The sequence below is a fragment of the Empidonax traillii genome, unplaced genomic scaffold (assembly GCF_003031625.1).
Source record: "Empidonax traillii isolate 1590-97213 ecotype Southwest subspecies unplaced genomic scaffold, ASM303162v1 scaffold238:size1398292, whole genome shotgun sequence".
NCBI classification, from domain to species: Eukaryota; Metazoa; Chordata; class Aves; order Passeriformes; family Tyrannidae; genus Empidonax; species Empidonax traillii.
Genome location: NW_020955431.1, coordinates 95,531 through 108,742, shown reverse-complemented (window position 1 = coordinate 108,742; position 13,212 = coordinate 95,531). Strand labels below are relative to the sequence as shown.

At 41.7% G+C, this 13,212-nt stretch overlaps 1 protein-coding gene across 1 annotated transcript in view; it reads right to left on the bottom strand.

Moving 5' to 3' along the window:
- Positions 1-10,438: 10,438 nt before the first annotated feature.
- The window catches only part of MYO10 (myosin X), a 93,044-nt gene continuing 90,270 nt past the window's right edge, over positions 10,439-13,212 (bottom strand). The window contains exons 38-40 of the mRNA XM_027888433.1: positions 12,690-13,142; positions 12,132-12,323; positions 10,439-11,851 (exon numbers count right to left, since the gene is read on the bottom strand). Coding sequence (XP_027744234.1) covers positions 11,741-11,851; positions 12,132-12,323; positions 12,690-13,142 — 756 coding nt within the window. The 3' untranslated portion in view covers positions 10,439-11,740. The remainder of the gene's footprint in view (positions 11,852-12,131; positions 12,324-12,689; positions 13,143-13,212) is intronic.

Sequence of the window (13,212 nt, the reverse complement as noted above, 5' to 3'; positions counted from 1 at the left end):
TTTTTTTTTTTTTTTTTTAAGCTTGTTTTCCATTTGCTTCATTTCATCACAGGATAACAAAGTAAATTAGTTTGGAAGACTCTAAGGCATTTGGTCTGACCCTTTTCCCCATATAAACGCCCAAAGCACCCTTACTAGTTGGCTGTGATGTGTTGTTCCGTGTCATGCCCCGATTAGTTCTCAGCATCTCAGGACTGGAGATTCTACAATGCACTCTAGGCAACGTGTTCAGTGTTTGACCACATTCATCGTGAAGAATATTTTCTTATTATCTATTAAAAATTTCTTGTTTCACCCATTTCCTCTAATTTGGTTCTGCACCTCGTAGGGGGAGGACTCTGTCCCCATCTGTTCTATAACTACACCTCAGGTACTTCGCAGGTAGGTCCCTGTTAACCTTCTCTCTTTCGGAGTGAGTGAACCCAGCTCTCCCAGCCTTTCCTTCTATGTCATAAGCTGTATGCTTCTGACCTTCCAGGGACCCTTTGGACTCCTTCCAGGGTGTCAGTGTGTGTCTTATACTGAGTTGCCCAAAACTGGACAAAGTATTCCATATGTGGTCCCACAAATGGCAGAAGGAGGGGAAGAATTCCTTCCCTTGTCCTACTAATGACCCATAGTTAGTGCATGATTATTGACTCTGTATCCAGTCATCCTCATGGTACTTTCTAACTTATCTGTGTTTTGAGGCTGAAGAATTGCATCTTAGTCACTCTTAATATTGTAGTGTTTCTGTGACTTTGATCATCCTTATTGCCTTTTCCCAAGCTTTTTTGAGTTCTAAGATAACTTTCTTGTGGAGTTCTAGTCACATCATCACAGCATTTGTTTGAAGTAGGAGCAGGTCATGGATTTCAAAAACCAGTGCTCTATGGTTCGCTTTTGTAATAATTTCTAATGACTGCTTTCCTTTTACTGCTTTCCTTTTTCTTTTTTTTCTTTTTTTTTTTTTTCCCCCTAACTGGTTGGTATTTTTTCTGGAACTATTAAAACTTCACCATTTTGTTCCCAAGTGCTAATAATTACTTCAGAGCTTGCTGTACAGCTGAATCTGTTACTGAGTTTCCATCTTTACCTCACTTGCTTCATTTTATCTACCTGGAATTTATTTGCCATTTTATTGGACAACTATTTGGTTTCCTAAAGTCATGCAGTTTTTTTAGTCCGATCTTATCCTCACTTTCCTGAAAAACTTGATGTCATCGCTAAACTTTGAGCTTTTGTCATTTTTTCAGTTCACTGTTCAATAGGTTGAAGAGCTTGGAGCCTCTGCTGAACTTCAGTGATGATCTTCCTTTGTTTGGAATGGGTCAGTGGCTTTTACTGACTGTTCCCTATCTTCTAGCCAGTTATTTCTCTACATCAGGACATGTGGATACACAGCTTCCTTGAAGCCTTAGGTGATGAATTTAGCCAAAAGCCTTTTTGAAATCCAGGTAAACCAGACTGCCTTCGTTCACAGATTTGTCAAAGAACTTCAGCAGACTTCTAGGGCAGGGCTTTATTAATCAGAACTTATGCTACCTCTTCCCAGTAGATCATATATTTTTTCAGATGTTTGCTAATTATATGCTTTATTATTATATTTACTAGTTAACATTAAAAGCCTTTAATTGCCTAGATCCCTCAAACTCTATCTGAAGTCTGGTGTCATAGGTGACATACATACCATGCACCTTCTGTAATCCTGTTTCTGTCTGAAGCTTCGTGCGTGCTTTGGTGGAATTTCTCCTGGGTGTTTTCACTAAACTCTACTATCTTTTATAGTCACCATTTAACTGTAGAATAACTTTCAAATTAATAATTATCAAACACTTTTCTTCTCGGATGCACACCCTCTTAGCCTTTCAGCATCCTTAAGGTCTCTACTGTAGGACATGTTGAAACTACATCCCAAACTGTTTATTCTTTCATTTAATTGTAATATGTAATAATTTTTAACTATGGAGCTGGAATGTGTTAAGTGTTGTCCTGTGTTACGCAAAATGCAATTAGGACTGTGATAATCTTTTTAAGTATTTTACCTACAAGTCTGTGCATTTCAAAATGCTCTTGTGTTACACTGAAGTGTTGGGCAGTTGGAATATATGCAACCTGATTTGTCTTATAAGCTAAAACTATGTGGTGGGTTGACCCTGGTGGGATGCCAGGTGCCCACCAAGCCACTATAACCCTCCTTCTCAACTGGACAGGGCAGAAAAAATATAATGAAAAGTTCATGAGTCAAGATGAGAACAGGGAGAGATCGCTCACCAGTTACTGTCATGGGCAAAACAGACTTGATGCCAGGAAGTTAGTTTAATTACGAATCAAATAATGACAAGTAAAATCAAATCTTAAAATCACCTTCCAAACAACTTCCTCCACCCCTCCCTTCTTCCCAGGCTTAACTTTACTCCTGATTTCTCTACCTCCTCCTCCCTGCAGTGGTTCAGGTGGACAGGGGATGGGGACTGTGGTCTGTTCATCACATGTTGTCTTGGCTTCTCCTTCCTCCTCAGGGGGAGATATCCTCACACTCTTCCCTTGCTCTGGGATAGGGTCCCTTCCGCACGGTGTGGTTCTTCAGGAACAGGCTGCTCCACTGGGGCTCCCCCATGGGGTGAAAAGTCCTGCCAGCAAACCTGCTCCAGCATGGGCTTCCCACAAGGTCACAGTCTCCTTTGGGCATCCACCTGCTCTGGCATGGGGCCTTCCATGGGCTGCAGGTGGATCTCTGCTCCAACATGGGCCACCGTGATCTTCACAACAGGCTGTGGGGAAATATCAACTTTGTTGCCTGGAGCAGCTCCTCCTCCTCCTTCTTTGCTGACCTTGGTGTCTGCATGGCTGTTTTCCCCCACGTGTTCTCATTCCCCTCTTCCTGCTGCTGTTGCACAGCAGATTTTTTCCCCATTCTTCAATATGTTACCCCAGAGGTGCTGTCACCTGATGGGCTCGGCCTTGGGTGGGTCCGTCTTGGAGCCAGCTGGCATTGGCTTTTTTGCACATGGCAGAAGCTTCTGGCAGCTTCTCAGAAGCCACCCTGCTATCAGAACCTTGCCATGCAATCCCAATACAAGGTGTATAATACCAGTTGATACAAGATCAAAAATTTAACATGAGTGACAAGATTATGAGTGTTGATTCTGCCTCTTACCAAGAAATGTTAGTGTTTGGGGTTTTTTTCCTCACTGCCACGTTATGCTGCTTCTTAATGCCTGTGAACTCAAAGCTTTAAGAGCAAAACTCAACGATGAAGTCATGTCAGGAAGAATAATGCTTCACTTTCAGATTTTCTGTAATACAGATTGTAATCAAAAAGTTCTGATATCCCCCCATCAGATATTCCTTTTGTGTGAGACATGACCAATAGTAAATATTCCATTCTCAAGTACAGTGGGTTTCTTTTCCGAATCCAGGTTTTATAGAATTGAGCTAATGTAGCAATTATATACATTTATTACAGCAATTATATACGCTTTTATGTCTCGAGTGGTTGGCATTAGATGGATAATAAAGACAAATCAACTTTAAATTGGAAAGAACAATATCTCTGATGTAACTCTTTAGGACCTGAGACAAGGAAATTTACAGAAGAAAATGTATGTTGACAGGCTTAACAGCTATGGTCAAAGCCAGTTAAGAAACCACTTTAAACAAGTGTTTTTAGCCCAGAAATAGAACTGTACTGCAATCTTATAAAATATTTTTGCAATAATTTATAGGTGTTTATCAGCAAACTATATTGCTTTTTTTGTCTGTGTAATCATGACATGTAGGAGGCCAATAAGAATAATTGATTTTCATGGATCTAATTTTGGACCTAATTACTGTAATCTCTTAGGTGGCATAATCTGTTTGATTATGCGTGGTAGAGAGTTGATAATAACTTTATAGGTTTAGCTCCACTCTTTGGTCAACTTCACCTGACAGCAGGCCAGCAACCTTTTTGAATCTAGCAATTGTTTAGAATTTATGAAATAGGTAAACTCATACACGAGTTGTCATTGGCAAGGAAGACTCAAAATCACAGTGAATTAGCAAATTTGTCCATTTTGGCTTTATTTGTAGGGAGAGTGATCTAAGTAAGAAACATTATTGTGATAAACCTATACAATGCCTTAAATATTGCAGAAAGTAATTAGATGCATTTGATCATTTCAATGACTTCATGAACTTTTGAGACACCGCTATGCAGATGATCTGCCAAGAGTTGAAGTTTGACAATGTGCATTGTTTAAAACTTGTAGTTCAAAAAAGATCAAGATTCTCAAAGTGGGAAGGTGCGTGGGACACAAAACAGAGTAGTTGAGCACGGAGAGAGAATGTTTGCTGTGTAAGTAGCCAGAACTGCACCCCCAGCTGCTACCAGGGAGAGTGCTACATACAGTGGTCTCCACAGCTAAGGCTAGATGAGGGCAGCGGATCTATCTCTTCCGTGTGAGGCCTGTTCCCATGGTATTCTTCCAAGAAGATTCCCTAAGAGGCTAGAGAAAGCTCTCCTGAAATCCATGGTAGTATTCTTATCTGCTGCCCTGCTTTCTCCTCACCTGATACCAAAGTCTGTAATCTTGTAGTCACTACAGCCAAGGCTGCCCCCAACCTTCACATCTCCAACGAGGCTTTCCCTGTTTGTTAGTATGAGAGAGCAGCACATCATTCCTCATGGGATCCTTCACTACTTGTGACAGTAAGTTATCATCAGGGTAACTTTCTAGGAACCTCTGGGGCTGTTTGTTCTTGGCGGTGTTGCTTCTCTAGCTGATGTCAAGGTAGTTAAAGTTCCTCACAAGAACCAGGGCCTGTGACTTTGTGGCTCCTTCTGGTTGCCTGTAGAAGGCCTCATGCACTTCTTCCTCCTCCTGATCAGGCAGCCCGTAGCAAACACCCACGGCAGTGTCACCCTTACTATTACTGCCCTTTTATTATGACCCATAGGCTCTTGACTTACTCATCATCCACCCTGAGACAGAGCTCAATACCTTCCAAGTGTTGCCTCACACAGGGAGCATCTCCACCACTGTGCCTTCCTGGTCTCTGTCTTTCCTAAACAGTGTGTAGCCCTTCATGACAACATTCCAATCATGCAAGCTATCCCACCCTGTCTCCATCACTGCAGTGAGATCAAAGTCCCGTGACTGCACACACATCTCCAGTTCTTCCTGTTTTTTCCTGGTCCTGTGTGCATTGGCGTACAGGCACTTAATAGAGGTATTTGATTGTGTCAGTATCCTGGGAGAAGTGCAAAGGGATGCCCCATAGTCCTGTCTTGATGTTAAATCTTTGGCTGCTTTTATTTGATTGATGTATCCCCTCTTAAGCCTTCTTTTGCTACTATAGTTCTCCCCTTCCCACACTCTGGCAGGTCTGTCCCTGTCCCCTCCAAATCTAGTTCAAAACTCCCTGAATAAGCCCTGCTGATTCCTGAGCTAAGATCTTTTCCCTGCTTCGAGTCACTCCCAGCCAATGCTCCTTAGAGTCCCTAATACTTCTTAGTCTTTCTACTTCATCTCTCAGCTCTGCCACTAGGCTGAGCAGGTTGTTGACCTGATTGCACCTCACGCAGCTGTTCTTCCTGCTGCCCTCTGGGAGCAGCCCCAGGCTCCGGGACTCCCTGTAGCCTGAGACCTGGACCCCTGCATGCTTTCATGGACACTCCATCTGGGTCACTGCATCCTTTCTGGTGTGCACAGAGAAGAACTTTTGCCCAAGTTAACACCATACCTGATCTCTCTGGGTATGAATACCTGAGCTCTCATGTTTGTGATCTTATTGTTGGTCAGCAGGTAAATATCAGGAGTGTGATTCCTGTCTGCTCAAGGAGATGTGTGTAGGTGACGAGCAGCAAAGGAAAAATAAAGTTTTATGCAGGAAAAAGCAGGTAATCTAAAAAGTTTGAAAACTGCTGTTTTAAGACACAGAATATAGGAATGCTTAGAAAAATAAGATGGGTAGAAATGTAGTAAAGGAGGAATTTTTTCTTTTTTTTTTTTTTTTTTTTTGTTAAGGGACCTTACTGATATGAAGCATAAAAGCATCCTCTTCACCCCTCCTTGGGCCCCACTATGATCTCAGAAATGCTTATTGGGCCTTGGCCTTGATAAACAGCACCTGGACTAAGCTCCTCTTGGAGCTCATCAGGAACACCATCTGCTCCCAGGAACTAGTGGTGTCTTACAAACTCCTGTTTTCTTAATGAACAGCCTTAGAAACTTTTTTTTTCTTGCCTGAATAACAACCCAAGTGGAACAATGTTTTTGTTATCAGACTTTCAAAGAAATTACTGACCTGAATTGCGGCCAGGGTGGAAAATTACTATGACTAAAGCCAACTCTCTTGCGACCCTATAAACAGTGATCCTAAGTGAGACCCTTTGAGCTCAGCTGGACTGCACTGAGCTGCGACCAGCAATCTCTCTCTGAGTGGGGCACCTGTCAGGGCCAGAAAACTCTCAAATCTTCTATGCTTGGAGGACTGTCACCAATGGAGCCTGGGCTGATACCCCACTCCTCAAGGCTCAACCCTTTGCCCGTTGAGAAGATGCAAAGCCATCTGATGTGAGTACTTCACAGAACTCAAGGGAAATTTTTCACAGGTATGTTATACCTTGTACACAATCCTTTTGGTCTATGTGCATGTGAGTGCAAATATGCCACAGCAAATGTACTGTTAATCTTGCTCTCTTAGATTCTTAAATATGTTAGATTCATAAGTTAGTCAGGCCCGTGAGTTACTGTTGTGCTTACAGTAAATTCTACAGAATCTTTCATTAAATTATTTAAATTAGGCTATGGATGAAGTGCTGTTAAGCATGGTTTAAACCTTTCAGCCTAAACCATTGGTCAAATCTGGGGCTAAGTTTGGCAAGGGAAGTCCACTCTGAACCTTGTGACTCTGTGGGAGGATCTCCCTCATTCCTTTTTGTCCTTACCCTTTCTCATCCTTACCCTTTTTTCCATCCCCAGCCTCCACATTCATTATTTTTGGTAGATTTTAGTTTTAGATCGATTAATTTTAGTCTGACTTTTCTCTGTGTGCTTTACCCATCTAATCAGTAGTAGAGCAAACCTTGAAATGAATTTTGTCATGCTTTTCTTTAATATCAAACCTGGTTTTGCCGGTACCTTAGCTGGTGATTCTTCAAGCGACCTAAAACACTAATTTACGACAGGTGGACAGCAAAAATAACAAGAAGACTCCCTCTTTGTTCTCCCAGCCCAGCCTTTTGATAAAGACCAGGTCAATTCATACTGCAGATGGAACCACTCGCTGTGTAGTTCACTTTCTTGGATCGCTGCTGCCCTCTTCTGCTGGCTTCCCATGGCTGCTGTAGCATGGGTAGCTTGTGTATTGCACCAAAAGCCTTGAGTCTGTTGTGATGTTAAGGGAAATATTCCCAGTGGATTCCTTCAAGATTAAACTTTATTAGAAAATCTCACCCACCTTTGCATCCCCATGTGTGTACACGTGTTTGAGGAGGGTGCCAAAGCACAGCTTGTAGCTGTATTTCTGTATCTGACAGAGTGAAATGCAGTGACTTTCTAGGGCTGGGCACCACACAGAATTAGTTTTACTCGGGACGGTGCTGCCATATTTGGTTGGTACCCTTCTGTATTTACTTAACAGAGCTGTAAATGATATGAAGTGTGTGTGCCCTGATGCATAGTCTGTCAGCACTGAAGAAGCTGTCACTGTTCTGCCCGTGTTACAGTAAAATGGACCTAGGCCAGCATGACTTGCAGTGCTGTAGTGTGTCTGCACTGGGTGTTTGGGTTGGTACAAACCTGTGTGTACGTGTTATAGCCACATGCCTCAGAAACGTGGGGCTGGAAACCTAGGTTTCTGATGCAACGCTTCTGGGGTGAAGCAGTTTCCTCTGCATAACTTTTGTAATTAAGTTTATTAAGAACTCTGGAGCCATGACAAATAGATGTATTGTATTATGAGGCTCGGGAAAAGTGCTAGATAGAAGCCTGAAGACATAAGTGGAATTGACGCATGGCCAGCCAAGTCCAGAAGAGGGCCACAAAGGTGATTAGAGGGATGGAGCACCTCTCCTATGAAGACAGGCTGAGAGAGTTGGGGTTGTTCTGCCTGAGGAAGGCTCTGGGGAGACTTTAGGGCAGCTTTCCAGTACCTAAAGGGGCCTACAAGAAAGCTGGAGCAGGAGTTTTTATAAGGGTACGTAGTGATAGGACAAGGGGGAATGGCTTCAAACTGAGAGAGGGCAGGTTTCAATTAAATATTAGAAATTCTTTACAGTGGGGGTGGTGAGGCACTGGCACATGTTGTCCAGAAAAGCTGTGGCTTCCCCATCCCTGGGAGTGTTCAAGGCCAGGTTGGACAGGGCTCTGAGCAACCTGGACTAGTAGGTGTCCCTCCCCATGGCAGGAGGGTTGGAACTAGATGATCTTTAAAGTCCCTTTCACCTCAAACCATTCTACAATTCTGTGATTTAAGGCATGCTAAGATGAGGATATACAATTTTATTTCCATTGCAGCTGCCACTCTATTCCTAGGCCTGACTCCATGGTTTCTACCCAGCCTGTGCTCTTGCAGCACGTCTGGTTACTGGGGTCCCATACTCTTCTTGGTGTGGCTGCATTCAATCAGGTGCAGTCACAGGGTGCAGGAACCCGACGTATGCTTCCAGAGGGTTTTTGACAGAGTTGGTGTAACTGCCTGGGGGTGGCAGATCTTCCAGAGGGGAATGAGCATCAGTACCATAATTGGGGCCAGTTCCAAAGGCAGGGACAGGTGGCAAGGCATGTGAGGCAAGCAGTCTGGTGGCAGGAGGTGGGCAACGGAGCAGGACTTGCTACTCTTAGTTCTTTCAGAAAATACACAAGTTTCAAATCCTAGAAACTGCAACACGTACAATAAAACTCCCCTTCTTTCTAGAGGGACTGGACATTGGTCTTAGAACCCTTTGACTTCTAATACTCAGTTGTGATTTCTGATGCACTCAAAATACAGTGTAGCAGTTGCAATACTAAAGTTTGTCCTGAAGTACAGATCTTTTGCTTTTTTCAGTAGTGGTACACTGCTACGGTGTTTGTTCTTTTGGAAACACAAACCTTTAATTCTAAACTAGGATAAAAGTAAAAATGTGTTCTGTGGCAGAAGTTCCTCTCCTCTCTTCAGATAAACTCAACTGCTACTCTAACTGAAGACATCACAGGCAGGAGAGAGGATCTATCTGACTCTAGCAAAAAATTTCATATATGTTTGGATTAAGCTTGTACTGTAGCAAAATAATTTGAAAGAATCTCATCTTCTCAATCAATATTTAAAGATTTTATAGTTTAAGGAACTCTTTTCTCACTTCCAAACCCAGGCATCTCTATTATGCAGTATTTATTTTGATAAACTGTGCATTCTTTCTGTCAAGTATCAACAATTATGAAATCTTTTATTTGCCTCAATGGTAGTAACTGGAGTAAGATTTGCAAAGCAGGTTGGTAGATCTGGCATGAACAAAAAGAAGCTCTTAGTTATAGTGATGTGGTGACAAGCAGTTCTGTCACTAATGGTCACTTCCCTCCTAATGGTTGATAGCATCCAGAAGTCAGTCAGGAGGCAAACGAATCAGGAGTAGAGAACTGGTGTCAGCTTCTCAAGACTGTGACATTGAACAAGATTGTCATCTTGTATATTCCTGGGGTTTTTTACCAATTACTGATTATGATGATGTGCAAGGACTTCTTTGAGCATGTTTACAGATAGACAAAACTGAACTTTCTTGCTGTGCTGGCTGAAATGCATAAATTGTGGTATTCCAAGGATGCCTTGCTGGGAGCAGCTAAATTCTTTCTAAAGAACTTGCATATGTGAAAAATAAAAAAACCCCATCAGTCTCAAATACTCTGTGTGTGTTTAACTATACATACTTAACTTACAGCTCCTCTCATTTTCTTGTCTTCCCTAAATTAAGTTGACTATGCCTGGGTTGGTAGAGACACAAAATTATTATGTCCACTGAGGGGCGGTGGCACAGATGGAGTGACTTAACATACCTGGCAGTGGGAGGAGGGTTGAGGATTTCTCAGAGCGAGCCTTGTAGCCTACAAAGGCCACGTGCACTTATGAGGGCAGCGCATGCTGCACTACCATGCTGTGGCTGGCTAATAAAAACAAGACATCTTGCATCAGGGCTACCTAAGTAGCAAAAGCTTTACTTGCGTGTTCCTGGTGGTGTGGAATTGCTCAGCAGTCCTTCCCCTCTATCTCATGTAAATGACACGTATTGTATGGGCAAGGAAACCTGTCCCAGTACAATACACAGCACATGCACCCTTCCAAACAAAAGCAGACACACACACACACATATCTGTAGTCTACACCACGTTCCTGGCTTGGCTTCTGAAAGACTGATGAAATTAGGATTTTGTTCCAAGTCCAACTCAGTACGAAACAGAAACAGATCACATTACGTATATTTTCTTTATTGCTGGACTTTTTCAGTGAGTAGGCATGATTTCTTAAAGGCTGAGGTTTTTAACAACAGTAAGTTTTTTCAGGTTTCTTTTTTTTTTTTTTTCTGTGGACAAAAAGATACCTTTGATCAAAGTTTTGCCTTATATTACAGTATTTCTGTACAAAAATAAAAGTCCAAAACCAACCTATTATTAGCTGATATTTCCCAATTTATTTACAGGGTATTGTCAAGAACCTTCATCAGGCAACCAGGTAAAATAGAGAACTCTGTATTAAAGTAGTTGCATTGTATAATGTTGCGTTCTCTAGTTAACTCTGAAGGGCTCTGACCTTTGGCAGTCAGTCTGGGTTGGAGAGTCCAGCCAGAAGTATAAAAGAGTGATGTCTTTTAAAGAAAAAATTAATATTAAAAACATAAGCTGACATGATGGAGAACTGAACTGATAACTGTATTTCCATATTAGGGTAGTCTATAAATATTCTCAGCTACATCTCTCTTTATCATACAGCAGATACAGAATGCAGACTTCTGATACTTATATGGTAATACATATTTGCAATAGTAAAATCAATGTATGAAAATTTTGGAATTTACTTGTTAATAAAACTGCTTATAAAGTAGCCATACAATTGTAACAACTATAACTCTGAACTATTAAAATGTACAGAAAGACTGTTTACACCATTGCACATACTTATTCCCTTTGCTTCAAAAGACTTGTATAAAGACAGAATAAAATTTGTCAAATTTTACTGACAGCTCAAATATGCATGCACAATGTGCACATCCCTGGAAGCAAGGGGAAACAAAGTGTTGGCGTCCATCAGGAAAGCTGCCAGCAGCGCTCCAAAAAAAAATATACCTTGCTCTTCTTCCCTCCCCCTTCCCACCTGTATACAGGCCAGTAGATTAGTGCAGAATGGATGAATATAACTTTGTTTTCGATGTTCTGAAAGGACAAAAGAAATCCTCTTGACTTTTATCAGCAATTTTAGGCCAATACAAGTTATGCTTAATATTGTAAGGCACTTATTACTGCTTGTATTGCAGTGGATTGAGTCTTAAGGCATTTGTTACAGCAACTGAAGATAATAATGCTTTGGAAAGTTTTGAATGAGCCAGCGGTTCTAGTATGTGACTATTTCAGCTGATTTTCCCTTGCCCACCCTGTGGTCTTTCTAAAACATTGTTTGAAGATATTTTCCGTTGAAACTCTGGTTCTTGGTTAGCTTGTCAACAAACATGATCAATGTCATCAGGTCGTTCTGAGGCCAAGGAGCGATATATTCTATTTAGGGCGCAGTGGAACTGGTTTTGTTTTCACCTGCAGCTGCCCTGACTTCCATGACTACTCACTGATCGAGAGGTGCTGTAGCGTTTTTTCACGATCATACTGATGTAAGCTTTCATCAGCTTTGCAATGTCAACCACCTGCCAAGAGGATAAAGAGCAAAGTTCTTAGTAAGGTAACAGTACGCGAATGAATTTCTTTAGACACTAACAATATAAAACTGTTGAGCTTTCAACAAAACCCTTTTGCAGTTAAACAAATTAAAAAATACTCAGCACCTCTATCCATCTCATATGTCTTCCCTTTAGCTTTACAGGAATCTTGAATAAATCTGTGACATTTGTAGCTACTACTCGAATTGCTAAGTAATGTGCATATCAGAATAGGAAGACCACAACAATAAAACTACCTTGCTCTTACCTCACTGGTTTCAAAAAGCAGTTCTCTCTCATCCACCACGATCTTGTAGGTGTTGGCAAGTGGTGCACCAAATGACAAGATGTGTTCATACTGGAACACCTCCAGAGGCCTTCCTTCCCCACGCTTGTAGACAGAAACTGCATCAGCGCTGACTCCAAGCCACAACTCTTGTGGAAATCCCCCTTCTTTACACTAGAGAAAAAAGCAAATTAACAGCAAAGGGAACAGCAGGAGCTACACAACACTTACTGTTGATGTTCTTTGTAACCATTTTTTAAAAAGTGCATATTGCTTGTCCCAATTTGAATGTTGCCTTTTTACACTTCTTAAACTTGTTTGCAACCCATCAGGCTAGAATTCTGTCCCTCTATTTTATGGTTAACTGGCGGATTTAAATAGCTACAAGTGCTTGCTAATGGGAGTAGGCTTTTAATAGCTAACAGTTTATTACATCAGCTGTCTAAGCATTGTGATACCTTATTTATGGTTTCACTACTCTGTAATGAAATCATCACTCATACAGTATAAACTGTAGTTTGAATGTTCAGGAGGTCTTACCTCTACGTCAAAGAGTGTTGAACCATAGCCAGGCCATTCCTTAATCAAAGCCATGTACTTCGCCATAGCCTGCTCCTGATTCATCCTCTGGAGTTTTTTCCATTTGTCAATAATACTAGTCCTGGATGCTGAGATTTCCTCTTTGACCCACATGTCTAACATCTGATCCTCCTCAACCTTCTGTTTGCTGACAGAGCCACTGCGGAAACTCCTCCGCAGTGTTCCTTCAAGAAAGCTGGCTCGTTTCTTCTCAGACTTCTCTACTGCAGTAAATGTTTTGGTAGACTGTGTAATCCGAGACTTCAGCTTTTGCAAGGGATAGACTTCCTCCATTTCTGGTACAGTGGTATGCAGAGTGTAATCTCCCTGAAGGTACTGAAGACGCAAAGCTGCAAGGACCTGAAGGGTTTCTTCGGGAGCAGGATAATGTCCTTTAATCACTGCTTCATGAGCCTATCAAGGGGAAAAAAGGTAGCTTTTTATGTATAAACCAGTCTTTGAAAGGAATAAGATTAAGGAATGA